This window comes from Gastrolobium bilobum, unplaced genomic scaffold (genome assembly GCF_033153095.1).
Source record: "Gastrolobium bilobum isolate Gb01-03AN ecotype WA unplaced genomic scaffold, APGP_CSIRO_Gbil_v1 utg21704, whole genome shotgun sequence".
In the NCBI taxonomy this organism is placed as follows: Eukaryota; Viridiplantae; Streptophyta; class Magnoliopsida; order Fabales; family Fabaceae; genus Gastrolobium; species Gastrolobium bilobum.
In genome coordinates this window covers 13,680-40,674 of record NW_026895606.1, presented here as the reverse complement: position 1 = coordinate 40,674, position 26,995 = coordinate 13,680, and the positions used below count along the sequence as shown (strand labels likewise).

The 26,995-nt window shown below is 39.2% G+C and overlaps 1 protein-coding gene across 1 annotated transcript; it reads right to left on the bottom strand.

Moving 5' to 3' along the window:
• Window positions 1-1,146: 1,146 nt before the first annotated feature.
• LOC133284131 (plant cysteine oxidase 3) lies at window positions 1,147-26,995 on the bottom strand. The gene is made up of 5 exons (XM_061481123.1): window positions 26,787-26,995; window positions 25,871-26,022; window positions 24,965-25,127; window positions 2,015-2,215; window positions 1,147-1,633 (listed from the first exon to the last, which is right to left on the bottom strand). Exons 1-5 carry the CDS (start codon window positions 26,935-26,937, stop codon window positions 1,509-1,511), a joined length of 792 nt encoding a protein of 263 aa, XP_061337107.1. The 5' UTR covers window positions 26,938-26,995; the 3' UTR covers window positions 1,147-1,508.

Below are 26,995 nucleotides of genomic sequence, written 5' to 3'. Positions count from 1 at the left end.
TTTATTCACCAAAAGTAGTAGGTCACTATATTTTATTAAAGATTAGTTTTTACAATTTAATTTATAAATGTACAAATTTTTTATAAAACTATGAAAGTATAACTTATATTGAAGAACATAAAAGTTACAAGGATAAAAAATTTATAAGAGGACCCAGCTATGAGGACCTAAATTTATCTTGAATCAAACATGTTAAAATAACGCCTACTGTACATAGACACTATCGAGAGAAAAATGAAAAGACCTTGGCTGGGTTAAAAACTGGAACCAGGAAATGGATACTTTGACAACCTTTAACATGCTGAGTAATTACCACAACGATGCAAAAGGTGGCCAGTAGACAAATGATGTGAAACTAAAAGCAATGATAATGTTGGACTCGTGCCTCGTTAGATAGGAATCCGAAGATGAAAAGAAGCAAAAGTAGTAGACAAATAGTGGGTTGGGGGGGGGGGGGGGGGGGTGCTCTAGGCCTGACGATATTTGGACAAATTTCTTTTTTCTCTCATTTCTCCTCTCTCCCATCTTAGTAATTATCTAATTTTGATTAATTCAGATCACCGAAATTCTTCTCCTAGTAAAGGGATGGGAATGACAGATGCCATCCTTTTCGTAGATAATAAAATATTGTCATATTCACCAAGAAAAGAAAAAGCATTACCATTTCTTTGATACGACAATCAGTTGTATATACTACATTTATGAGGAACATTATAAGATAATTATGTTTATAATAATGTACAAGAAAATAACATCTTGTAGACCTCATAATGCTGATTGAGAGCAATGTTGTAAAACCTAGATTAGATCGGCTGGGTCAAACCAGGTTTTGGTAACTCAATGTCCTCCTCGGTTCGAGCTGGCCATAAAATTGATTATATACTCGAACAGATATTAAACCAGTGAATCAGACCAAAATTGGGTTCAACCGGGGTTGAAGTGCTACCAGTTTTTTAGTCAAAATAGTTATGTTAAATTGTGTAAAATACATACATTTTGCAAGCAATGAGATTCAAATCTGAGTCCCCATGTTTAAGAATCAAAAGGCTTACCACATAACCACTTTTATTTATTGGACATAATGTTTATAATTTAATATTTATTATATATTATTTTATAAATTTAATTTATACAGTTGAACCAGTGACCTACCGGTTGAACCACTGACTCAGTAATCCAGTATCTCGACCGAGTCGATGACCCCACCAAGTTTTAAAACACTCGGTGAGAGAATATAAAATGAAGCACAATGACTACTCTAGTAACTAATATTTATCATCAAAAGGTAATGGGATAATGCAGATTTTATGTACTCAAAACTTTGCCCAAAGTATGTATCCAGCGAAAGGAGGCATAAACCAAGCAGAACATTCCATGCAGCAGCATTTTGGATACTCTTGTCACTAGCCTCCAGGTGCAAAATGGGGAGACAATGTTTTCAGGCATTAATATCATCTACCCTTCACAACAGCAAACATGCCAATTGCTTTTAAATGAAAGCAACAGAGCTAAAGCCGAATAGGTGGGCCAGCATATACCCCTTGGCGCATATAAAGATCACTAGGTGTTTCTATCTCCGCAAGCCAGGCATATCCCTCCTCTTCCCCATCACATATAGGTCCATCTCCTGCTGCTGCAGAGCCACAGCATCAAGAAAATCACTCACATGCAAATCTCATATTCGATTCACCTCCTCCATAAAAGAATGTATACTTTCTATAATAAAAGGATTCTAACTTCTTAGGCAGCATCAGCATACTTTTAAAATTTAAAAATTGTAATTCAACTTATCAATATTCAATCACACTTATTTTTTATTTTTTGGAGCAGCGAAAAGCTTGCTCCTTGTGACTAGAAAACCATAGGTTTGAGGTTGGGAAACAACATCTGTACATAAAATATAAGAGTAAAGCTACGTATAATTGACATAAAATATTCTGATTCAAGGACAGTTAGCACTATTACTGCTATATGATGCATAGGAAACAAGCGATATGTCTAAGCAGTAACTTACAGAATGTTGAATAAGGATAATCGTGATAGTAAGTACACTTCCTTCCTTCATATTCTTTGTAAGGTGGAGAGAGAATGTCCAGCACAGCACAAGGTGTTACTGCTGTGAAACAGTGCAGATTTCCACCATGCTTTGGATATAAAACTGATGTCTCACATGGTGCATTCAAAACCTTATCAACTGCTAACTTTGCTAGTCTTACTGCAACACAGAAAATTTAAAACGAAAACTAATAAATTCAACTAACAAGTAGCATAAAAATATGGATGCAGAAGAGCAGGAAGTAGCTTCACATTGTCTAATTTGTTCTAGTCTTCTTTCACGACATTCTGGTTTATAGTAGCAGTGTAGACCAGCATTGTGAACATTTGAGGGTAGTATTGGACATTTTGAAGCTGTAGAATATTCTAGAGTTTTCTACTTGTTTCTAGCTACTTGTTCCTTTGAGTAGTGTGATGCCTCTTCGGTTACTGTGTATTTTATTTATTACTTCAACTCCTTAACTACCTTGTAATCTGTATATAAAGATCCCTTTGGGTGTCAATCAATATATGAAAAATACATTTCAGTCTTATATTTCATCATGGTATCAAGAGCAGGTTATCCTGTGGTCATCTTGTAAACCTTCACGTTTCCTTCCGTTTTCCATTTTTCACTGTTTATTAAAATAACTCAGAAACCATATCTGGACCCCTCCAATCACGAAACCAAGGCCACCATTGGACTCAGAAGCCATTTCCGAGTCGACCCACGTCAGCCCCGTCGCCGGAAAGTCATCCACGCGCCGCCACTGCAGAACTGCCTCTTCGGCGCGTGTGAGCCACGCGCCGCCCTGCCGGCCTCCGTTTGTCACGCGGCTTTCACAGAACGGCTCGCATGGCCTTCCTCTTCCTGTTCTGGGGGTTTAAATCACGATTGGAGCACTCTTCTTGTTGGGTCCAGTTGGTTCCTCTTCGTGATTTTTCAGTTCTGAACGATTGGTGTTCCTTTTTTGTTTTTTTTGTTTTTTTTTATTTTGAACAATGGAAGTTGAAAATATTGAGGCTGAGAATAAGCATTCTGAAAAATCATTCGGTAATGTTTCCGATGTCTTTCCTCTTCCCTGTTCTTCGTCTTCCGGAGACAACCCAGCTATACAGATTACTAACCACCTTTTAAACGGTAAGAATTATGAGCAATTTCAGAAGGTGATGTCTCAATCTGCTAAGGCAACTAGTCATGTTGCTCAACAAGGTATGGCATTCCATGTTGATCATAGTAGTCGTTGGATTCTTGATTCGGGAGCTTCTGATCATATGACAGGTAATGCATCCCTGTTTTGTTCATACCCCTTATTATCACCAGTCACGAATAAGGACGGCTGATGGTAGTTTCTCTAATATTGCGGGAAAGGGATCCATTAAGCTCTCTGAACATATTACTCTGAATTCTGTTCTTCATGTCCCTTCTCTTACTTGTAACCTTATCTCTATTAGTAAACTTTCCTCTGAATTGCATTGTGTTGCTAAATTCTCTGCCAAAACCTGTGTTTTTCAAGAACAGGATTCGGGGCTGATGATTGGCAGTGCTAGAGAGGAAGAAGGGCTTTACTATTTTGAAGAAGATTCTCATGAAAAGAGATTTTTTGCAAATCACTCTTTATGTTTATCAGACGATTGTAATGATGTTTTGTTGTGGCATCGTCGTTTAGGACACCCAAATTTCTTTTATCTTCAAAAGCTGCTTCCAAACTTATTTATCAACAAAAAACCAAGTTCCTTTTTTTGTGATGATTGTCAGTTTGCAAAACACTCTCGTGTTTCTTATTTCCCTAGAGATTATCATGTTTCGTCTCCATTTACATTGATTCATAGTGATATTTGGGGCCCAGCTCGTGAAAAAAATATATCTGGAACTCGTTGGTTTATTACCTTTATTGATGATCATTCTAGAGTATGCTGGGTATATCTTCTAAAAGATAAGTCTGAAGCTGCAGCCACTTTTAAAAATTTTCATGCTATGGTACAAACTCAATTCCAGACCTCTATCCAAATCCTGCGAACTGACAACGGTACTGAATATTTTAATTCTGTTCTTGGTGATTACCTAACCAAGCAAGGTATTATCCATCAAAGTTCTTGTCCTAACACCCCTCAACAAAATGGGGTGGCTGAAAGGAAAAATAGACATCTCATTGAAGTTGCTAGAGCCCTCTTGTCTACAATGCATGTCCCTAAATACCTGTGGGGGGAGGCTGTCTTGACTGCCTCATATCTCATCAATCGGATGCCCTCTCGCGTCCTGAATTTTCATTCTCCCATATCTTGCCTTACCCGCTCTTTTCCCTCCTTTCGGGCTCTCTCTTCCCTTCCTCCAAAGTTGTTTGGCTGCGTGGTTTTTGTTCATATTCCTCCACATCAAAGGTCCAAACTTGATCATAAGTCTGTTAAATGTGTCTTCATAGGATATCCTCCTAATCAAAAAGGTTACAAGTGCTACTCACCTTCTCTTCGAAAGGTCTTTGTTTCTATGGATGTTACTTTTTGTGAAACACAATCATTTTTTCCCTCGACTTCTCTTCAGGGGGAGTCTATTGGTATAAATGAAGACAAGTCTTGGAATCCAAATAATTCTACTGTCTTACCTTTACCCTTGGAAACATCTGTTGTTTCTTTACCTTTGGAGTCAGGGGGAGTTAATGTACAGGAGACAAGGACAGCAATTGTACCAGAGACTGGAGATCCTCCCGGTAAATGGGGAAAATTCTACAGCAGGCGAAAATCTCCTCAAGATCCTCTAGACTGCCAGGATTCTGACCCGAGTCCTAGTTCCAGCAATCCACTTGAGAACACTGGTACAGCTGACCTAGATGTGCCCATTGCCCTTCGAAAAGGTACTAGATCTTGCACTGCTCATCCTATTTCTCATCACATTTCATATGAAAAGTTATCTCCAGGTTTTCGTGCTTTCAACACTATATTAGACGGTACAAAAATACCAAAAAATATCCAAGAGGCACTTAATGACCCTAAATGGAGGGATGCAGTCTTTGAAGAAATGGATGCTCTTAAAAAAAATGGAACTTGGGAGTCCGTGGCACTTCCCAGAGGAAAGAAAACTGTAGGTTGCAAATGGGTGTTCACAATAAAATTTAATGCAGATAACAGCATCAACAAATATAAGGCCAGATTGGTTGCCAAAGGATTTACTCAGACTTATGGGATAGACTATCAGGAGACGTTCGCTCCCGTTGCCAAACTTAACTCTATCCGAGTCTTACTATCACTTGCTGCCAACCTTGATAGGCCCTTGCATCAATTGGACGTAAAGAACGTTTTCTTAAATGGGGACTTACATGAGGAAGTTTACATGGACCCACCACCTGGTTTTGAACAGGGAGATGGTTCTGTATGCATGTTGAAGAAATCTCTTTATGGACTTAAACAATCCCCTAGAGAGTGGTTTGAAAAGTTTACTCGTGTTGTTAAAGAAAGAGGATTTATCCAAGCTCAGACTGATCACACTTTATTTTTTAAACACTCCGATAGTGGCAAAATTGCTATCCTCATTGTTTATGTTGACGACATAATTGTCACAGGTGATGACTGGGAAGAAATAAAATCTTTAAAAGGGGGTTTAGCTAGTCAGTTTGAACTAAAGGATCTTGGATCTCTCAAATATTTCCTTGGAATGGAAGTTGCTCGTAGCAAGGCGGGAATTTCCTTATCTCAGAAGAAATATATTCTAGACCTGCTACAAGAAACAGGTATGCTTGGGTGCAAGCCTGCAGAAACTCCAGTTGAACCCAATATTAAATTGGGAATTGAAGATGGAAAAGATGTTGACAGGGAGCAATACCAAAGGTTGGTAGGGAAGCTGATCTACTTATCTCACACTCGGCCTGATATTGCATTTGCGGTTAGCATGGTTAGCCAATTCATGCATTCTCCTAAGGAAAAACACCTTAGTGCTGTTTATAGAATCCTCAAGTACCTCAAAAACACCCCTGGTCGAGGAATGCTCTTTAAAAGGGGACACAAGAGGATGATAGAAATCTATACAGATGCTGATTGGGCTGGCTCTGCTATGGACCGAAGATCCACTTCAGGATATTGTACCTATGTCTGGGGAAATCTTGTGACCTGGAGAAGTAAGAAACAAACTGTTGTTGCCAGAAGCAGTGCAGAAGCAGAATTTCGGGCGCTAGCCCATGGCATTTGTGAAGGAATCTGGTTAAGAAGGCTCCTTGGAGAATTAAAGATATCTTATTCTCTACCTGTGAGACTCTATTGTGATAATAAGGCTGCAGTCAGTATTGCTCAAAATCCTGTACATCATGACAGAACAAAACATGTGGAGGTTGATCGTCATTTTATCAAAGAAAAATTGGAGGAGGGTAGTGTATGTTTGTCATATATACCTACCAAGGAGCAAACAGCTGACATTCTCACCAAAGGATTACACAAACCCATCTTTGAGGATTTAATTAGCAAGTTGGGGATGATCAATATATATCTCCCAACTTGAGAGGGAGTGTAGAATATTCTAGAGTTTTCTACTTGTTTCTAGCTACTTGTTCCTTTGAGTAGTGTGATGCCTCTTCGGTTACTGTGTATTTTATTTATTACTTCAACTCCTTAACTACCTTGTAATCTGTATATAAAGATCCCTTTGGGTGTCAATCAATATATGAAAAATACATTTCAGTCTTATATTTCATCAGAGGCAAAATCACTTTTTTGCAAATTTAAAAAAAAATGCACATTTGCAAGACATGAACTTGAATACCTGGGTCATCTGATATCCCAGAACGGTATGAAGGCTGATCCGCATAAATTGGAAGTAGTGCAACAGTGGCCTACCCCTAAAAACGTGAAGAGTCTTAGGAGATTCTTGGGGTTGACAGGATATTATAGGCGCTTTGTGAAACAATTCGATCAGATGGCCAAACCATTAACACAGATGCTGAAAAAGGATCAGGTTTTATGGAGTGAGGAGGCCCGAGTATCTTTTGATGCCTTGAAGTTGGAAATGTTGAATATGCCAATCTTGGCACTCCCTAATTTTGATGACACATTTGTAGTGGAGACAGATGCATCAGATCCCTAATTTTGATGACACATTTGTAGTGGAGACAGATGCATCAGGTGTGGGAATGAGAGTAGTCCTGATGCAAGGAGGACGCCCAATTGCCCTCCTTCGTAAGGCCTTCTCTGAGAGAGACAAGTCCTTATCAGTCTATCAGCGTGAACTGAAGGCAATTGTCTTCGCTGTTCACAAGTGGCGTCATTATTTATTGGGGCGCCATTTTGTGGTTAAAACTGATCAAAGGAGCCTCAAATACTTAACTGAGCAACGACTTACGGTAAAGGGGCAACAGAAATGGGTGGCTAAATTAGTGGGGTTCGATTTCGAGATTCAATACAAACCTGGGATTGAAAACACTGCTGCTGATGCATTGTCACGTGTGATGGACTGCAAGGAACTCACCTTGGTCACCAACCCAAATTTGCAAATGTTGTCCAAAGAGGGGCTTAATGACCTTGCTACAAAACAAATTTTCACTGATGTACTGCTAGACTGTTGCAACCGCTACCAATTCCTCAGCAGGTGTGCGAGGAAGTTTCGAAGGATTTAATTGGAGGTCTACCCAAATCAATGGGAGTGGATATCATTTTAGTGTGGTAGTGGACAGACTCACAAAATATGCCCACTTTATGACTCTTACACATCCCTTTGAGGCTCAGGACGTAGCTGTTGTCTTCATGAGAGAATTCATTCGTTTGCATGGCTTTCCGAAATCAATAATCTCTGATCAAGATTGAGTTTTTCTCAGTAAATTCTGGGGAGGGTTATTTAAATTAACAGGCACTAAATTGCGATTTAGCTCTGCCTACCATCACCAAACAGACGGTCAAACGGAGGTGGTCAATCGCACCTTAGAGACTTATCTTCGTTGTTTTGCTAATGGCCACCCAAAAGGTTGGGCAAAATGGCTTTCGTGGGCTGAATTCTGGTTCAACACCTCTTACAACAGGTCTATTCAAATGACTCTGTTTCGTTCTTTATATGGGCGTGATCCACCCATCATTTACAACTGGTTGCTCGGGATGCCATATTGGAGGAGTTAAAGCAAAATCTATGTCAAGCACAACAAAGAATGAAGTTACAAGCAGATAATGGTCGCCGGGAAGTAGAATTTGCTGTTGGGGAAAAGGTAATTTTGAAGATTCATCCTTACAAATTGAAATCATTAGCAAGGAGAGTCAATCAGAAATTGAGCCCACGTTTTTACGGGCCTTTTGAGATCAAGGAAAGAGTGGGTCCAGTCAATGTTGTTAAGATCGAGATCTTACCTAAGATCGTGAGGGGATAAAAAAATCGTAAATCTTAAAATCGACACGGATCGTAAGATCGTACCTGTGCATATAAAATATTAAAATTATATGAATAATAAAATAATTTGATATAATCATATTATATTAAGCTCTTTTGTTTAAAGTAAAATATAATTTATCACATAATCCTTATTTGGAATAAATATACTATAAAATATAAAAACTAATCGAAGAAAGAATATAACCTTTTATTTTATCCCAAACACCTAATTTAGTAAGCAAGTTTATACTAGAAGATGAAGTAAAAGTAAAGAAAGAAGAAAGTAAAAGAATTTACGGGTCATAATGAGTGGATGGAGAGCAATCCTAAAGAAAGCCCATCGTAGCAGCTCAAAATCCAAAGGACATTTTTTTTCCTTATCTTCTCCAGCACTCACTCTCTCTCTCCCTTCAAAGTTCAAACAATTCTCTTAATATTTTTTTTTAAAGATGTTCAAACAATTCTTTTCTTTGTTTTCATCTCTGTTTAATCGATTTTGTATCTCTTACTTCTCTCTTTCAAATTTCAAATTTGCTAGTAAGTGATTTTTCTCTGTGGATCTCTGACGACTGCCGGTGATGGTGGGCACCTTCCTTTTCTCTCTGGTTGGAGGCTATTTGAGTTCAATCGCAAAAATGGTGAGATCTTACGATCCCATCGATTCCACGTTCTTGCACGACGATCTCACTCAGTTGAAGAACAAAACGATCCTACACACGATTTGACTCGCAGCAATGGAAAAAAACGTAGAATCGATCGATCCACCGATTTTACACGCGATTTTAATAACATTGGGTCCAATTGCTTATAGGCTAGAGCTGCCTTCATATTCAAAAGTTCATGCCGTATTTCATGTTTCCCAATTAAAGAGGGTTGTTCATCCTTCTATTCCAGTGTTGGAGTTTCCTCGTTGCTTGTCAGACTCATTGGAATTACAGGTCCAACTTGCTGCTATTCTCAAGGCTCGACGTTTATTGGATGGATTAGTGGAAATTATGGTGCAATGGGAAGAATTGGCAGATTGTGACTGTAATTGGGAAAATTTGGCATATTTTCAGGCACAATTTCCTTCCTTTCACCTTGAGAACAAGGTGAATTTTGAAAAAGGGGTGTTGATGGGCCTCCCAAAATTTATGGCAAGGTTTATACGGGCAAGGTCCATAAGAGAGGAGCTAGGGACAAAGCAAATTTGGTTACTGAAGTGGACACTTGGCAAGCTGTGAATGGAGAAGGGAATATAGGAGAAAGGGGGAGGGAAGATTCAGGAATATAAGTCAGTTAAGGGAGTGAGGAAAGGGGTGAATGTTGTGTATGGTTGTGGGTAGTGACACTAGGCAGGGGATAGCCTAATCTGGTGGAAGGAGTGGTAGTTTGTTATTCTTCTCCAATTGGATAGTCCATTGGAGGGAGGAGTCTTTTCCATTTGAGTCTGTTTCATTTGCTGTCAATTAGTCAACGTAACACTAGAAAAGAAGATTTGTATATTATTGAATTGTATAATATTTGTACAAGAGTTCTTTATTTAAAGAGACTAAAAAACCTAATGGGCTAAGCCCAAATACACTTATAGAGTATTCTAACTATTACAAAATAATAAAATAATTCTATTATTTACAATAGTAACGAGTTATAATCTTGGTTAAGTGTATGACTCTATTCTCCATCAATAAAATCGTCTATATTCAGTGAGCTTGCTGTTATTGTTCTTCTTAACTTTGTTATTACTTTTCTGGGAAATTTGGGTGCCAACATATATAAATTATTATTTAAATATTATTCTTTTCAATGTAATTGATTAAAAAATGGAATAAATAAATATAAAAAACAAGATGTTTATTATACTTAAACTATAAATAATTATGTATTTTATAATGTTCATGATTACAAATATGATATTTTGTAATAATTGAATTGTATATTATGGAATTGTATAATAGCTTTACAAGAGTCCTCTATTTAAAGAGACTAAAAGACCTAATTGGCTAAACCCAAATACACTTCTAGAGTATTCTAGCTAATACAAATAATTCTAATAATTCTAATATTTACAACACTCCCCCTCAAGCTGAGGAATGAATATTTATCATTCCCAGCTTGCTAGTAAGCTCTTGAAACCTATCATTCGGAAGACCTCTAGTCAAGACATCAGCTAATTGACGACCAGAAGGAATATATAGAGTCCACTATCTAGTTTCTCTTTGATGAAATGGCGATCGATCTCAATATGTTTAGTTCGATCGTGTTGGACTGGATTGTGGGCTATACAGATAACTGATTTGTTATCACAGAGTAACTACATAGACCCTTCATATCTCACTTTGAGATCATCAAGAATTATTTTCAGCCACAATAACTCATAGATACCTTGAGCCATGGCCCGAAATTCTGCTTTTGTACTTGATCTAGAAACCACATTTTGCTTTTTACTTCTCCATGTTATTAGATTTCTACAGAGAAACATACAATAGCCCGAGGTAGACCGTCGGTCAGTCACAGACCCAGCATAATCGACATCTATATAAACTTCTAAAGATAGGTTTCCTCCTCTCTGAAACAATAGTCCTTTGCCTAGTGTGCCTTTCAGGTATTGGAGAATCCTGTCCACAACTCGCAAGTGTTTCTCCCTCGGATCATGCATGAATTGACTAACAATACTAACTGCATAAGCTAGATCAGGTCTAGTATGAGCTAGATATATCAAACTTCCCACTATTCGATGATATTGTCCTTTGTCAACTGGAGGGCTCTCATTTTCCCTTATAGTCTGTGATTCTGCTCAATCGGAGTACTGGAAGGTTTACACTCGAGTTTTCCTGCTTCTTTAAGGAGGTCAAGAACATACTCCCATTGACAAATAAAAATGCCTTGTTTTGAATGAGCAACTTCTATCCAAAGAAAGTAGCTCAGGTTTTCCTAGATTTTTAACTTCAAATTCAGCAGTCTTTTTTCCAGAGCACATTTCTCACATATATCATCCCCTGTTATTAGATAAGTAATGGTGATTTACTTTCTGCTATTGTTCACATGCATGTATCAGATCCTCATCTCCCTTTCTGTTATAGCTTTCTGTTATACGGTTTGTTTGTTAGAACTGACTCACTTGCTGAGTCAGCATTCTCACACTATATATTAATAGAGTGTAGCATTGTGTAAGTTGAACTCTTCATAATAAAGATTCAGATCCAAATATTCTCTCTCCCTCTCTCTCTCTCTCGCATCAATGGTGTCTCTCAAGAATTCTATTATGGTATCAGAGCTCTCATCTTGAGGGCCTGATCCATCATCGTTCTTCACTATGTCTTCCGCATCCAACTCTGAAGATAGTGCTACAGCTGGTAAAAGTGCTCCAGCATCCTTGAAGTCGAACAGAGAAGCAACGTCAATGGAAAATCGTGCTCCTCTTCTCTTCAATCATCAAGTTACAGTGAAGCTTACAGATGACAATTATCTGCTCTGGAATCAGATAGTTGAACCGATTATAACATCGCATCAACTTCATCGTCATCTTGTGAATCCAAAAATTCCTATTCAATATGAGTCTGAAGAAGATCGTTTGAATGAGATTCAGAATCCAGCGTATATTCAATGGCTCACACAAGACTCTATGCTTTTATCTTGGCTCTTGTCCACTATCTCTGAATCTGTTTTGAACGAGATACTAGGAGTACAGTATGCTCACGAAGCTTGGGATAAGATCCACAAGCTTTTTCATGGAGTCATGAAGTCCAGATCTCGTCATTTACGTTCAGAACTCAGATCTATAAAGAAAGGAACTAGAACTACCAAAGATTACTTGTCTCGCATCAAAAGCCTCTGTGATTCTCTCAAAGCCATAGGAAATCCAGTTAGGAACGAAGATAGAACTGATTACATACTGGAAGGACTTCCAGTTGAATACAACGCGTTTGTGACTACTGTTCATGGAAGAGAAAATCCCTACTCGATTGAAGATCTAGCCATTGAGTTAATGACGCATGAACAGATGTTGTTAAAGCAGAATGAGTCTCTTCTTGATTCAGTCACTGTGAATGTTGCTCAAAAACAGAGTAACACGTCTGGTTCTACTCCTCTGTTTGCCCCTGTTTTTGCAACTCAGGAACAGAGCACTGGTCAGACCTCTGTACAGAGGGAAGGTGATGATTCTCTTCATTCTAATGTTTCATATAGAGGACGAGGACGCTATAATAGCAGAGCTAACAGAGGTAGAGGGCGTGGAAGCAGACAAAACGTGTATTGTCAGTTGTGTCACAAGTATGGTCATGACGTGAAGAGTTGCTGGCATCGTTTTGATGAAGACTTTGTGCCCACTCTTCCTTCTCCAGAAACTCAATCAAATGGACCATACTTTGCTCAGAGACAGCCTCTATAGACTCAACAAAGGTCGTATCAGTATGTTAGACCATCTCCTCAGGTTATGATTGCTGCACAACCTGGTTTGCTTCCAACTCCGTCTTCTGCTCCAGCTCTTGAGTGGTTCCCAGATTCAGGTGCCTCTTATCATGTGACTTCGAGTCCTCTGAACTTACTACAGAGCCAACAATTGAGTGGTTCAGATCAGGTCATCATTGGTAATGGGCAAGGTTTGGCTATTCAAGCTGTTGGTTCCACAAAATTCATTTCACCTTATGATTCTCACAGATGCTTACATCTCAAAAATGTATTACTTGTTCCCTCTATCATGAAAAATCTTATGAGTGTTAGTCAATTTGCTAAAGATAACTCTGTCTATTTTGAGTTTTATCCAAGTGTTTGCTTTGTAAAATCGCAGGACACTCATGACATTCTTCTTCGTGGAGTACTTGGCAATGATGGTCTTTATCATTTTTCAGACATTTCCCTTGCTTTGAGTCAAGCTCATTCTCTCAAGTCTTCTTCCAGTCCTTCAACTGAAAGCTTTAACCACTGTACTTTTGTTGAAAGTGATAATAAAGCTGTTGATCAGCCTTGTAGTGTTAGTCAAACAAGTCCTTCAATTGTTAATACAGATAATTTTCCTCACTGTAATTTTGTTGAGAGTGAAAATCGAGCTGTTGATCAGCCTTATACTGTTAGTCAAACTTGTGTACCTTCAAATTCTACATACTCTCTATGGCACTGTCGTTTAGGGCACCCCAATCATGTAACCTTGACAAAAGTGCTTAACTCTTGTAATATTTCAATTTCTAATAAAAATGTTAGTGATTTTTGCTCTTCATGCTGTATTGGAAAAGCACACAGGCTTCCTTCCTCCTCATCACAAACTGTGTATGACACACCTTTTGCTCTTGTCTATAGTGACTTATGGGGACCAGCTCCTTTTAAATCTACCTTGGGATACACTTACTATATTTCTTTTGTAGACGCTCACACCAGATACACTTGGATTTATCTGTTAAAACAAAAATCTGATGCTCTTTCCATTTTCAAACAGTTTCATTCCTTGATAACAACTCAGTTTCAACTTCCCATTAAAGCCTTACAAACTGATTAGGGTGGGGAATTTAGACCTTTCACTGATTATCTCAAACACCATGGCATCATTCACAGACTTGCTTGCTCTCACACCCATCATCAAAATGGTGTTGTAGAGCGCAAACATCGTCATATTGTTGAGCTAGGTTTAACCTTGATGTCTCATGCCTCCCTACCATTATCCTTTTGGGACTATGCCTTTCTTTCAGCTGTGTTTGCTATCAATAGGCTTCCAACAACATCCTTAAATTTTGCTGTTCCTTATACCAAGCTGTATCATCATAATCCAGATTATCAGTTTCTTAAAGTGTTTGGATGTGCTTGTTTTCCATTTCTTAGACCTTATAATCGTCATAAACTTGAGTTTCGTTCACAAGAGTGTGTATTCCTGGGTTATTCCACAAGTCATAAAGGATATGTTTGTTTAAATAAAGATGGCCGAACCTATATTTCAAAGGATGCTCTTTTCAATGAATATAGGTTTCCTTATGCTCTTTGGACTAACACTACAGTTGATCCTTCCCCTACTATTCCAGTTTCTGCTCTGTTAGAATATTAGATATGATATGATTAGATATAATTAGATATGATTGGATTCCGTCTTATCCGTAAATATTCTGACTGTATTAGGATTAGGTTTGGGCCTTTCACTTAAGCCCATTAGGGTCTCTATATATTGTAACTCTCTGACACAGATCAATACACAACATATTATCCTTCTATTATTTTATATTCAAGTTGGTATCAGAGCTCTTTCGTTCTGGGAACCCTCGCTTCCGCTTAGAAACCTTGTTTTTGCTTTAAAACCTAAGCCCACTGCTTAGGAGTCCTCTTTCTTGCCGTGCGTCCTTCCGGCAAGCCTTCTAGGGCTGTAAACAGCCTCTGAGTGATTTTTCCAAACGCGTCAGCACCTCCGACGGCCACCGGAACCACCGCCCGCCGTCAGAATCACTGTTCAGGCAACCGGAGACTTTTTCCGGCGACTTTTCCGACCAAACTTCACGCGATCAGGACCCTCTCTTCCCGGCGACCAGGTCTGAGGTGGTCCGGTCAGCAACGCATCTCCCACGCGCCGTCACGCGCCACCTGTCTTCTCTGCGCGTGGGCTTCACGCGCCACCTTCTGCCGGCGCGTGAGCACTATTCCGGCGGCTTTTTCCGGCCGGTCTTGGACAGAGAAGCTCGCCTTCTCCTCCCCTTTCTGGATCTGTGATTGTTTCTCTGTGGGTCTGACCTTAGACGCGTGGTTCTTCTTGATTGGATATTGTTTGCTTTCGTTTACGGTTTTTATATTTTATCTTTAAATGGCAGCAGCATCTCCTGATCTCTCGGAGATTAACTCTCCTTCTATTGTTGCAAATATAGCTCAGTCAGACAATGCATCATTTGGTTCAGGTTCGGACTATGCTGCACTCCAAACCCCTCTCAGGAAGGCTTTTCCTCAGTCACAGCCTTATACTGGTAATCCTGTTGCTTGTGTTTCTCATTCTACATCACTTGGCACTTGGATATTTGACTCCGGTGCTACCGATCATCTCTGTGGTAATAAGGAACTCTTTACATCTCTTACTTATTCTGATCATTTACCGTCTTTTACCCTTGCGGATGGAACCAAAGCCCCAGTTCGTGGGATTGGACAAGCTCGTCCGACCTCTACCTTGGCCCTGACATCTGTCTATTACATTCCTGGCATCCCTTATAACTTAATTTCTATTAGTAAGTTGATCCACTCCCTCACTTGCACCATTACTTTCTCTAACCATTCTGTTTCTGTGCAGGATCCGGGTACGGGGAAAATGATTGGAGTGGGTCGTGAGTCACGGGGGCTTTATTATCTGGATATGCCTCGTCCTTCAGTAGCATGCTCTCTCACAGAATCTCCACAACTTATCCACAGTCGCCTTGGTCATCCAAGTCTTTCAAAGTTGCAGAAAATGGTTCCTCTTTTGTCCGGTCTTCAGTCTTTAGACTGTGTGTAATGTCAACAAGGGAAGCATACACGCTCCTCTTTTGCCAGTCGAGTCAATAAACGAGCTGATGCCCCTTTCTCTCTTGTTCATTCAGATATCTGGGGTCCAAGTTGTACCTTGTATGTCTTAGGTTTTCGGTATTTCGTTACCTTTATTGATGATTTTTCCCGTTGCACTTGGACCTATTTAATGAAAAATCGTTCCGAGCTATTTTCCATTTATAAAAAGTTTTCTACTGAGATCCATACTCAATTTGGTGTTTCTATTCGTATTCTACGTAGTGATAATGCTAAGGAATATGTTTCTATTGATTTTTCTAATTTCTTGGCCACACAAGGTACTTTACATCAAACTACTTGTCCTCACACTCCACAACAAAATGGGGTGGCTGAACGTAAAAACAGACATCTCATTGAAACTGCTCGTACCCTTCTTATTCATATGCAGGTTCCCCTTCACTTCTGGGCAGATGTTGTACTCATCTCTTGTTTTCTCATCAATCGCATGCCTTCATCTGTGCTCCACAATGACATTCCTCATAATCTATTGCTTCCAGATGTTCCTCTTTATCCTCTAACTCCACATGTCTTTGGTTGTACTTGTTTTGTTCATGATCTCACTCCTGGTAAGGATAAGTTAACATCCAAGGCCTTTCAGTGTATCTTTCTTGGTTATTCTCGTCTTCAAAAGGGTTATCGTTGTTATTCTCCCGACCTTAAGCGTTACTTAGTTTCCACTGATGTCACTTTTCTTGATCAACAACCCTTTAATTCTATCCCATCTCAGATGTCACAGGTTGATCATGTACTTCCTGTCCCTTTTCTTGACTTGTCTTTGCCAGCTGCAGGTGCTTCTATTCCAGATGAGCAACCTATTACTTCTATACCTGAGGACCGTCCACTTCTCACCTATCAGCGTCGCAAAACTGTGCCTCCTGTCGACTCAACTCTTGCTGACTCATCGCCCACTGCTGTTGCTTCTTCCCCTCCGGATCCTTCATCAGAGACTCTTCCCATTGCTCAAAGAAAAGGTACACGTACTACTCGTAACCCTTATCCTCTTTATACCTTTTTGAGTTATGACCGTCTTTCTTCACCTCATTTCACCTTTGTTTCTAGTCTTTCTTCTATTTCTATTCCTAAGACCACAGGTGAAACAAACTTGAATATAAAATAATAGAAGAATATGTTGTGTATTGATCTGTGTCAGAGAGTTACAATATATAGAGACCCTAATGGGCTTAAGTGAAAGGCCCAAACCTAATCCTAATACAGTCAGAATATTTACGGATAAGACGGAATCCAATCATATCTAATCATATCTAATTATATCTAATCATATCATATCTAATATTCTAACACTCCCCCTCAAGCTGGTGCGTATATATTATGAGCACCAAGCTTGTTACAAATGTATTTAACCCGAGGACCTCTAAGAGCTTTAGTGAAAACATCCGCTAGTTGATCAGAGGAGTTGACGAAAGCAGTCTTGATTTCTCCTGACTGAATCTTTTCTCGAATGAAGTGACAATCAATCTCTATATGTTTGGTCCTCTCATGAAAGACAGGATTAGAGGATATATGTAGCGCAGCTTGATTATCACAGATGAGTGTCACGGGTTGTTTCTGTTCACAAAGATGAAGCTCCTGAATCAACTGCTTTAACCAGACTAACTCACAGGTAGCATTTGCCATTGCACGATACTCAGCTTCTGCACTAGATCGAGCAACAACAGGTTGTTTCTTGCTCTTCCACGAAATTAAGTTTCCTCCAAAGAAGACACAATAGCCAGAAGTAGAGCGCCTGTCCAAGGGTGATCCTGCCCAATCAGCATCTGAATAACCACAAATTTCTGTATTTCCCTGATCTGAATACAACAAACCTTTTCCTGGTGCTCCTTTGATGTATCGGAGGATCCTCACAGCAGCATCCCAATGTGAATCACAAGGGGAATCAAGAAACTGACTAGCCGTACTAACAGCGAAAGAAATATCTGGCCTAGTCTCAGTAAGATAGTTGAGCTTCCCAATTAGCCTCCGATAACGTCCAGGATCAGATAACGGCTCCCCCTGTCCGGGCAATAACTTTATACCTTTAATGTCTCCATTGATGTCAGAGTCTTTTTCTTCACCAGTTTCTTCTTCCCAGCAATCTCCCCAGCCATCTTCTAAGTCCACTTCACCCATTTCTTCTTCTCCTTGTACAGCATCTGTATCATCATTGCCATCCTCTGTTCCTGCGTCACATAGTAGTGTTCCTGCAACTCCAATGCAGTCCTCTAATTCCTCTTCTACAGCATCTAACCCACTGTCCTTATCTCCTACTTCTGAGTCTTCTCCCTCCTCAGGTTCTGAGTATTTTCCCTCTTCTTCTCTAAGGGAATCCTCTCCTCCTCATTCTATTATGACTAGATCCAAATCTCTGGCCAGATCCACTGCTCTTCTTGCTTATACAGAACCTTCTACTGTGAAGCAAGCTTTAGCCAGTCCACATTGGGTTGATGCCATGAAGGCTGAATACAATGCACTTATGAATAACAATACATGGACTCTTGTTTCTTTGCCCTCTAACAGGAAGTCAATTGGTTGCAAGTGGGTTTTTAAAGTTAAAGAAAATCCTGATGGCACAGTGAACAAGTATAAGGCAAGGTTAGTGGCAAAGGGGTTTCATCAACAAGAAGGTTTTGACTACAATGAAACCTTCTCACCAGTGGTCAAACTTGTTACCATTCGGATCATGCTTACTCTTGCACTTACTCACTCTTGGTCACTTAGGCAACTTGATATCAACAATGCCTTCCTCAATGGTGATTTGCTAGAGGATGTGTACATGAGTCAGCCCCCTGGTTTTGAGAATTCAGATAAGAACCTTGTGTGCAAGCTCAACAAGGCTTTGTATGGGCTTAAGCAGGCCCCTAGAGCATGGTTTGATAAATTGAAAGGTGCTTTGATGTTGTTTGGCTTCAAGTCCAGCTGTTGTGACCCTTCCTTATTCATCTCCAAGACTTCTTCTCGCTGCACTTATATCCTTGTGTATGTGGATGACATAATAGTCACTGGTACTGATGCTGCCTACATTCAGTTTTTGATTACTCAACTTCATTCTCAATTTGCTCTCAAAGACCTTGGCACCTTGGATTTCTTTCTTGGAATTGAAGTAAAGCCTCATGGTTCTAGTGGTTTGATTCTGTCACAAGGCAAATACATTCGGGATTTACTTACTCGAGCTGCCATGTTTGATGCAAAAGGCATCTCCTCTCCCATGCCCACTAGCTGTAAGCTCTCACGTTTTGGCTCTAATTATTTCTCAGATCCTCATCTCTACAGGTCGGTTGTGGGTGCACTTCAATATGCCACCATAACCCGTCCAGAAATCAGCTATGCAGTCAATAAGGTCTGCCAATTCATGGGGCAGCCACTAGATGATCATTGGAAAATAGTTAAAAGAATTCTCAGATATTTAAAAGGGACTGTTACATATGGTCTTGTGCTTCAAAGGGCTGTTCCTCAACATCCTCTCTCTATTACAGCATTTTGTGATGCTGACTGGGCTAGTGACCCTGATGATAGGAGGTCTACATCTGGTGCTGCTCTCTTCTTGGGTCCTAATCTCATTTCTTGGTGGTCCAAGAAACAAACCTTGGTAGCACGCTCAACAACTGAAGCTGAGTATCGAAGTTTAGCTCTTACTTGTGCTGAAATTTTGTGGGTTCAATCCCTCCTTCGTGAGTTACAGGTTCCTATGTTACTCCACGCATTTTCTGTGATAACTTGAGCACTGTTTCCCTCTCTCATAATCCTGTTTTACATGCTCGAACTAAGCATATGGAATTGGATATCTTCTTTGTTCGAGAACGTGTGCTTGCTCATGAGCTTGTTGTCTCGCACATTCCTGCTTCAGATCAACTGGCAGATACTCTGACTAAGGCTCTTTCCCCTGGACGTTTTGCTGAGTTAAGAACCAAACTCAGGGTTCTTGATTCCCTGCCTCAAGATCCCTGAGTTTGCGGGGGTGTATTAGATAAGTAGTGGTGATTTACTTTCTGCTATTGTACACATGCATGTATCAGATCCTCATCTCCCTTTCTGTTATAGCTTTTTGTTATACGGTTTGTTTGTTAGAACTGACTCACTTGCTGAGTCAGCATTCTCACACTCTATATATTAATAGAGTGTAGCATTGTGTAAGTTGAACTCTTCATAATAAAGATTCAGATCCAAATATTCTCTCTCCTTCTCTCTCTCTCTCGCATCAATAGTGTCTCTCAAGAATTCTATTACCTGTTATAATTATATCATCGACATAAACTAGAAGGATAGTGGTCTTACCTTCCTGAGAATGTTTAAAGAAGAGTGTATGATCTCCTTGACTTTGCTTGTATCCCAATGAAAGCATAACTTTGGTAAATCTTCCAAACCAAGCACGCGGGGATTGCTTCAAGCCATACAACGCCTTCTTCAATCTGCAAACTTTATTATCTCAATTTGTAGAGTTAAATCCTAGTGGGATCTGCATGTAAACCTCTTTTTCTACTTCGCCATTGAAGAAGGCATTTTTCACATCAAATTGTTTCAAATCCCAATTAAAATGAGCAGCAAGAGACAATAAAACTCTTACAGTATTCATTTTGCCCACCAGAGCAAATGTTTCTTCGTAATCAATACCATAGGTCTGTGTGTACCCTTTGGCTACCAGACGAGCTTTATACCTCTTAAGAGTCCCATCAGAATTATACTTCGGAGTATACACCCATCTGCACCCTACTGCCTTTTTTTCATTTGGCCTATCAACAACTTCCCATGTATTATTCTTCTCCAACACATTCATCTCATCATGCATGGCTTAAACCCAATTATCATCCTTTAATGCTTCATGTACTGATTTCAGGATTGAAATGGAGTCAAATGCTATAATAAAACTTCTATGTTGCATAGAAAGATTCTTAGAGAAGACAAAATGAGAAATAGGGTGTTGGATACAAGACTTTTTCCTTTTCCTTACAACAATGGGTAAGTCATCAGAATTAATATCAGGCTCAAGAATAAAAGTAGTGTATTCAGTACTAACCAGCGGTTCTGGCGATTGCAGTTGCTGGTGGAGCAGTGTGGGTTGTTTCTTCTTTTGATACACTAGTTCAGGTGTCCCTGCTTTGCGTACTCTCTGTCGATCAATAGGAGGCATATCACATGAGGAATCAGATGAATTTTTAGTCTCAGCTACAAGTCTTCCTTCTCAACTTGGGTAAGAGATGTAGGCAACAAAAAGGGAGACTCAGACTCAGAAAATGGATGCAGCTTCTATACTGTTCTCCCCCTGAAGCTGAGGGTTTTGAAAGTAGGACTCAGATTCATGAAAGCTAACGTCCATAGAGATAGAGAATTTACGACTTGGAATATGGTAACATTTGCATCCTTTCTTGTTGGGAGCATAGACAAGGAAGACACACTTAAGGGCTCTAGGCTCTAATTTACTCTGATTTTGTTTATGGACATGGACGAAGGCAACACATCCAAAGACACGAGACTGGAGACTCTGCATAATTGGAACATAAGGGAAAAAAGAGGTCATGAGATCAATAGGACTTACATGGCCAAGAACTCTGGAAGGTAAGCGGTTGATCAAATAGACTGCGGTTGATCAAATAGGCTGCAATTAATACAGCTTCTCCCCAGTAAAAATTAGGTACAAATGTCTGAAACAACAATGCTCTAGTGACTTCAAGTAAATGGTGATTTTTTCTTTCAGCAACCTCATTTTGTTGAGGGGTATCCACACATGTGAGTTCATGAACCATTCCTTTGTCTTTAATAAATTGGCAAAGATGATGATTAACATATTTTGTACCATTATCTGATCTCAAGCTTTTGATACTTTTACCAAACTTGGTTTCAATCATATTATAAAATTGGATAAACAACTGTTACTTCTGCTTTATCTTTCATCAAGAATATCCATGTTATTCAAGTATAATCATCAATAAAGGAGACAAGCCACTTAGCACCAGAAACATTAGGAACCTTGGATGGCCCCCAAACATCAGAACGAATAGTAGTAAAAGGTTCAACACTTTTTATTACACTCGAAGGAAAAGATGTACGATGATGTTTTGAAAATTGACAAACATCACAATTAAAAGACTCAACAGACTGTGACACAAACAAAGATGGAAACATAGACTAAAGTAAACTAAAAGGAGGATGACTCAAGCGCTTATGATGAAGCCAAATGAGAGAACCTGAAGTAGACTGACTAGCAATCAAAATCTGATCCCTGGTACATTCTGCGGCAAATTCTGGAACCAGATAATACAACCCACCCTGTTCCTTAGCAACTCCAATAGTCTTCCCCGTGGTGAGATCCTGAAAAACACAATGAGTAGGAAAAAAGGTTATAGTGCAATTCAAATCTGTAGTGAGTTTATGAGCAGAAAGAAGATTGGTAGAAAGTTTGGGAACATGAAAAGCATTCTTGAGACACAAGGAGGGTTGAATTTGAATTTTACCAAAACTTGCAACTGATGTATGTGATCCATCAGCTACAGCTATGGTACGGATACCAACAGTAAGATTATAAGAAAAAGAGGGGTCAATGCAGCAAGTCATATGATCAGTAGCACCAGAATCCACAATCCACGAAGTTTTGAAATCAGTGCAAGAGGCAATAAAAGAATGAGTGCATGAGTTCTTACCAGTCATAGCCAAAGTACCAGTACCAGAGGGCTTATGGAGAGATTCAAAGACAGATTTAAGTTGTTCCAATTCCTCACGACGAATAGTAGTAAACTCACCAGGCATATGTAAGATTTCATTGACAGAAGGAATGGCTGAAGGAGCTAAAAAAGATTGACCACGTGAGGTTGACTTACAAGCCTCTCCTGAACCTGTTGTTTTCCATAAAGATGGTAGCAAACCTCTTTTGTGTGACCTGGTCTTTTACAATAGTTACACCAACGCTCATCTTTGCTGAATTTGGAAGAGGACCCCTGAGGTGGCTTAGCTGAGATCATAGCAGATCCGTCTGTGGACTTAGAATCAGAAGAAGGAAGTGTTAGCTTTAGATGAGAGCATGACAGATTCTTCGAATAATTTGGCATCTATCATGACAGCCCTGTGACTTTCTTCACCCCTGACAGTGCGAAAAACTTCAGAAAGAGAAGGTAATTTTTCCTTACCAAGAACTTGAACTCGAATAGGTTTATATTCTGAGTTGAGACCACAAAGAAAATCAAAGATCCTATTGCATTCAATGGAGGTGGTCAGAGTGGCTGCATCCTTGCTACACTCGATCTTCAAACTCTGATACTGATCAAGCTCAGTCCATAACCCATTCATAATATCATAATACTCTGTTATATAGAGAGAGCCTTGCTTGGTAGAAAAAATCTTATTCCTTAGATCATAGCAGGTGGCAGCATCTTGCTTCATTGAATAGTTTGTCTAAGAACATCCCAGATCTCAAGAGCGGTAAGTAAGAACATGCAACGTTGACTAACCTCAGGAGTCATAGAGTTCCATAGCCACGTGATAATAAGAGTCTTCATCATCCCAGTCAGCAAATTTTGGATCTATTTTGGCAGGAACAGGTCCTTCACGATGAGTAATTTTACGACGCCCTTTAAGGATGGTACGAACAAGCTGGGACCATTGCAAATAATCCTTCCCATTAAGACGATAATTCTGATGAAGAGGAAGAAGGTCATTTGGAGAAAAAATAGCCATCAAGCGTGTACCAGATGATTGACTAGTTGGAGTATCTTCAACGTCCGACATAATATAAGGGCTGAGAATAAGAAAACAACCAAAAAACAATGAACAAAGTGTCAGTGAATAGTAATAAAATACTGTAGGAAGACCGTAACCGAGTCGAAATGCCACGATCGTCACAGATCCAGATGCGCAAGGAGACGAGCTAAGCAAAGCTGGTTCGACGTGAATCCCCTCTGTCACACGCTGTCACGCGCCGGAGAACTTGTCGGCACGTGGATGTCAAGCGCAAAAGAAGGAAGCGCGTGTGAGGGCGCGTTCCTGGCCGGCCGATGCTAGGCTTTTCAGGTGAGGGTCGCCCGGAGGTTACGCTCTTGTCTGTGGTTGGTCGAAGTTCAATAAGTCACCAAAACAATGCGTAACAGTGAGAAACAGGTGCGGTTCATTGTTTTCGGAGCTGTTTGGGACGTCCATTGACCAGGAAATATACGTAGAAAGATAGATCAGAGGAAAAGGAGTTTAATAAGGGTTCTCTCGGTCCAAAAGGTCACCGTAAAAAATTTCCGGTGACTAGTGGCGGCGAGAGGCAAACAGAAAAAGGTTTCTGCTCTAATGGCGGCAATTGCGGAAGCAGAGCCCTCAGAATCGTGAGCTCTGGTACCAAATTGAATTGTATATTATTGAATTGTATAATAGCTTTACAAGAGTCCTCTATTAAAGAGACTAAAAGACCTAATGGGCTAAGCCAAAATACACTTCTAGAGTATTCTAGCTAATACAAATAATTCTAATATTTACAAGAGTAATGTACTAAACAAAATGTTTCATGTTCCGAACCTCTCACTATATTGTTTATGCCCAAAAGAAATAATCCTGTGAAAACATAATTATAAAGTGTTTTAGACTTTTTGAAATAATTTTCAAGTGTTGCACATATAGTGCAGAATGAGAAGAAATTTTCACAGCTGGCGGAGAGTCGGAGACCAGTCAAAATGCTGGATTTTGAAGTGGGAGAGAGTGAGGTGAGGGAAGGGGGGAGTTAGGACTAACGAGCAATGAGTGGGTATTTTTGTGCTTGATGCCTGCATTGTGGGAATACAAGATACCCAACCTCACTCATGGGAATGAAATTAGACCAAAACATGGGCATATCATTTTCCATGGAATAATTAATTCCTCGGAATAAGATTTTAAAACTTGGAACAAGCATAAGAATATTTCATTCCCGCATTTAGGTTCCTGGAAGTAACTTAACAAAGTTTGAAACAAAAACCCCATAAGGAGGATAATATGCACTCATGCAAGATTAACAAGAGCAATGGAAACAAAGCAAATGAAATATTAACGAGAGCAGATGACAAATTAACGAGAGCAATCTCACCTTATCAAAAAAATAGAAACATATAATAAACAAATTAAGAAGAAGAAATGAAAGTCAACTCATGAATAAATGCAATACATTTGTCAGACCTTGAGCATATTTAGGTCCCTTGCTTTCTACAATGCAGGGTGGTTCAACCCAATCATAAGCTTTCACATGCAAAGAGCCATAGAGAACTTTGCTAAATACAGTCATCTCAGGATGGTCATGGAGTGGAATAACCGAAGAAGTCGGAAAACAGAACATACACATCTGCACCAATTGACATTGCTTACTTAAAGTATAAATATCATTTCACACAGGTTCGAATGTAACAAAAAAATCACTATAATTGATGTTAGAATACAAACATCATGCTCAACCCAATTGCAAGAACACAATGAACAGTTTGGCTATATTTGAATCATGCAAAACATACCAGTATTCAGAATGTCTTCAATTAGGAGGTAGACAAAAATATTAAAAATTATAAAAGCATACAAAGCCGTAGACATGAAGCTTGCATCAGTGCAGATGCAGCTTGCTGATGCACCACACACACACACATAAATATTGACTATCATTGTGTTGGAGAAGAGAAGACAAAGCGAACAAGGTACATAGATGCTTAAAGTATGCCTACCAAGCTGGAGTTTAAACAAGCCAAGAATCAAGATGTTGATATACTGCTAGTAAATGGCTAAACCCAATGGTACCTAACTCTTTAAAGTTCACTCATAAATCATTAAACATACAATCTGATTCTAACTTGGACCTGATATTTCCATTAGAATGACTAGCAAATGTTCAAATGGCCATGGCTTATAGATTCAGTTTTTTCTATTTGGTTAACTGCATTGCAGTTTTAGCCACACATCATGAAGACAAGATAACAAATCTAAGCCTAGATGCAGACCTTGTTCTCACAATTTATGAGCCAAGAGCTTTGATATGCAAAACTGTGCTAATATGAGTAGTTGTCTTATAGATGTACATACTAAAACGGTAAAGCTCACCGTAAAACAATCACATTCATGAATGTCCATATATGTTATTGGTTGAGCCCATCGAGCTACTCTATTTAATTGGTTAACACCAAAAAATCCATGCCCTCGATCATCATCTGCAGTTTCCTCTATAAGCCCTACATCGGCTGGTTGAACAGTGTCTGCCAAAGTCATGAATAATTACAAAGATCAAGAATCCATTACCCAAACAGTGTAACAAGTTGTGCATTTCAAAGTTCAAAATTTATAAAAAAAGAGCCTGTATGTTGATAGGAAATGTCTTCTTACTCTGTACAAATAAAACAATGTTAGTGTTAAACTTGACAACAATTTACCAATATCATGTTCTCTGTTTATTGAATAACTGCTCATAATGAGTGACATCAGAATCCACAGCAACAGACCAAATTCTCCATAAATCAACTCTTTGTAATACCGTTTTCAATTTTGCAATCATTTTAATGAGAGTGCTTAAATAATTGAAGGACCAAAACAAAAACGGCAAAAGCTAATTTGTTGTTCAACAACTCATCTTAGACCTCCCCCATAAAGTAAAATTACCTAGATTAATCACAATAAAAAGCTAGCCATACTAGAAGTATGCAGCTTTCACAATTTTAATGTCTTTATTTATATTGGTCTTACTTCTACTTCTTTCCTCGTGAGTTTCATAAATTGCAAACAAAATCTAATCTGACATTTAAAAAAAAAAAAAAACAACAACCACCACCACCCTTCCATTTAACCATAATAGAGCAAACTTACACCAACAATATCCACAACTCGCCATTTAAAAATACCCATAAGCCCAATTTGACCAACTGAACATTCATTAAGCTGAAAAGAATTTGATTTTAAAAAATTAAATAAATAAATAAATAAAAAGATGCAAACTTGAACTATGAGAATAATAAAAGAGACATACCCAGAATTGAAGAGAGCTTCTGCAAAGCTTGGGAAGAAGGAGGGGGTGTTCCAGATGGTGAGAAGATGTTAATGCAATGATCGTACAAAGCCTGAACCTTGGAGCTTTGGTGCCTCATACTCAAGAATCTTCGGAATGAAGCGAAAACCATGTCCTTGTTCAATAAAAGTATCCTCAGGGTATCAGACAATAACAATGTAATTTTGAAG

What these genes read in the sequence shown, in the direction of transcription:
- LOC133284131 (XM_061481123.1), bottom strand. Translation starts at nt 26,937, where the DNA reads ATGGTTTTCGCTTCATTCCGAAGATTCTTGAGTATGAGGCACCAAAGC. An exon ending in GAAGCTCTCTTCAATTCTGG is followed by an intron (nt 26,023 to 26,786) that starts GTATGTCTCTTT and finishes TGACTTTGGCAG; the next exon opens with ACACTGTTCAACCAGCCGAT. An exon ending in GGGACCTAAATATGCTCAAG is followed by an intron (nt 2,216 to 24,964) that starts GTCTGACAAATG and finishes TCTGTGTTGCAG; the next exon opens with TAAGACTAGCAAAGTTAGCA.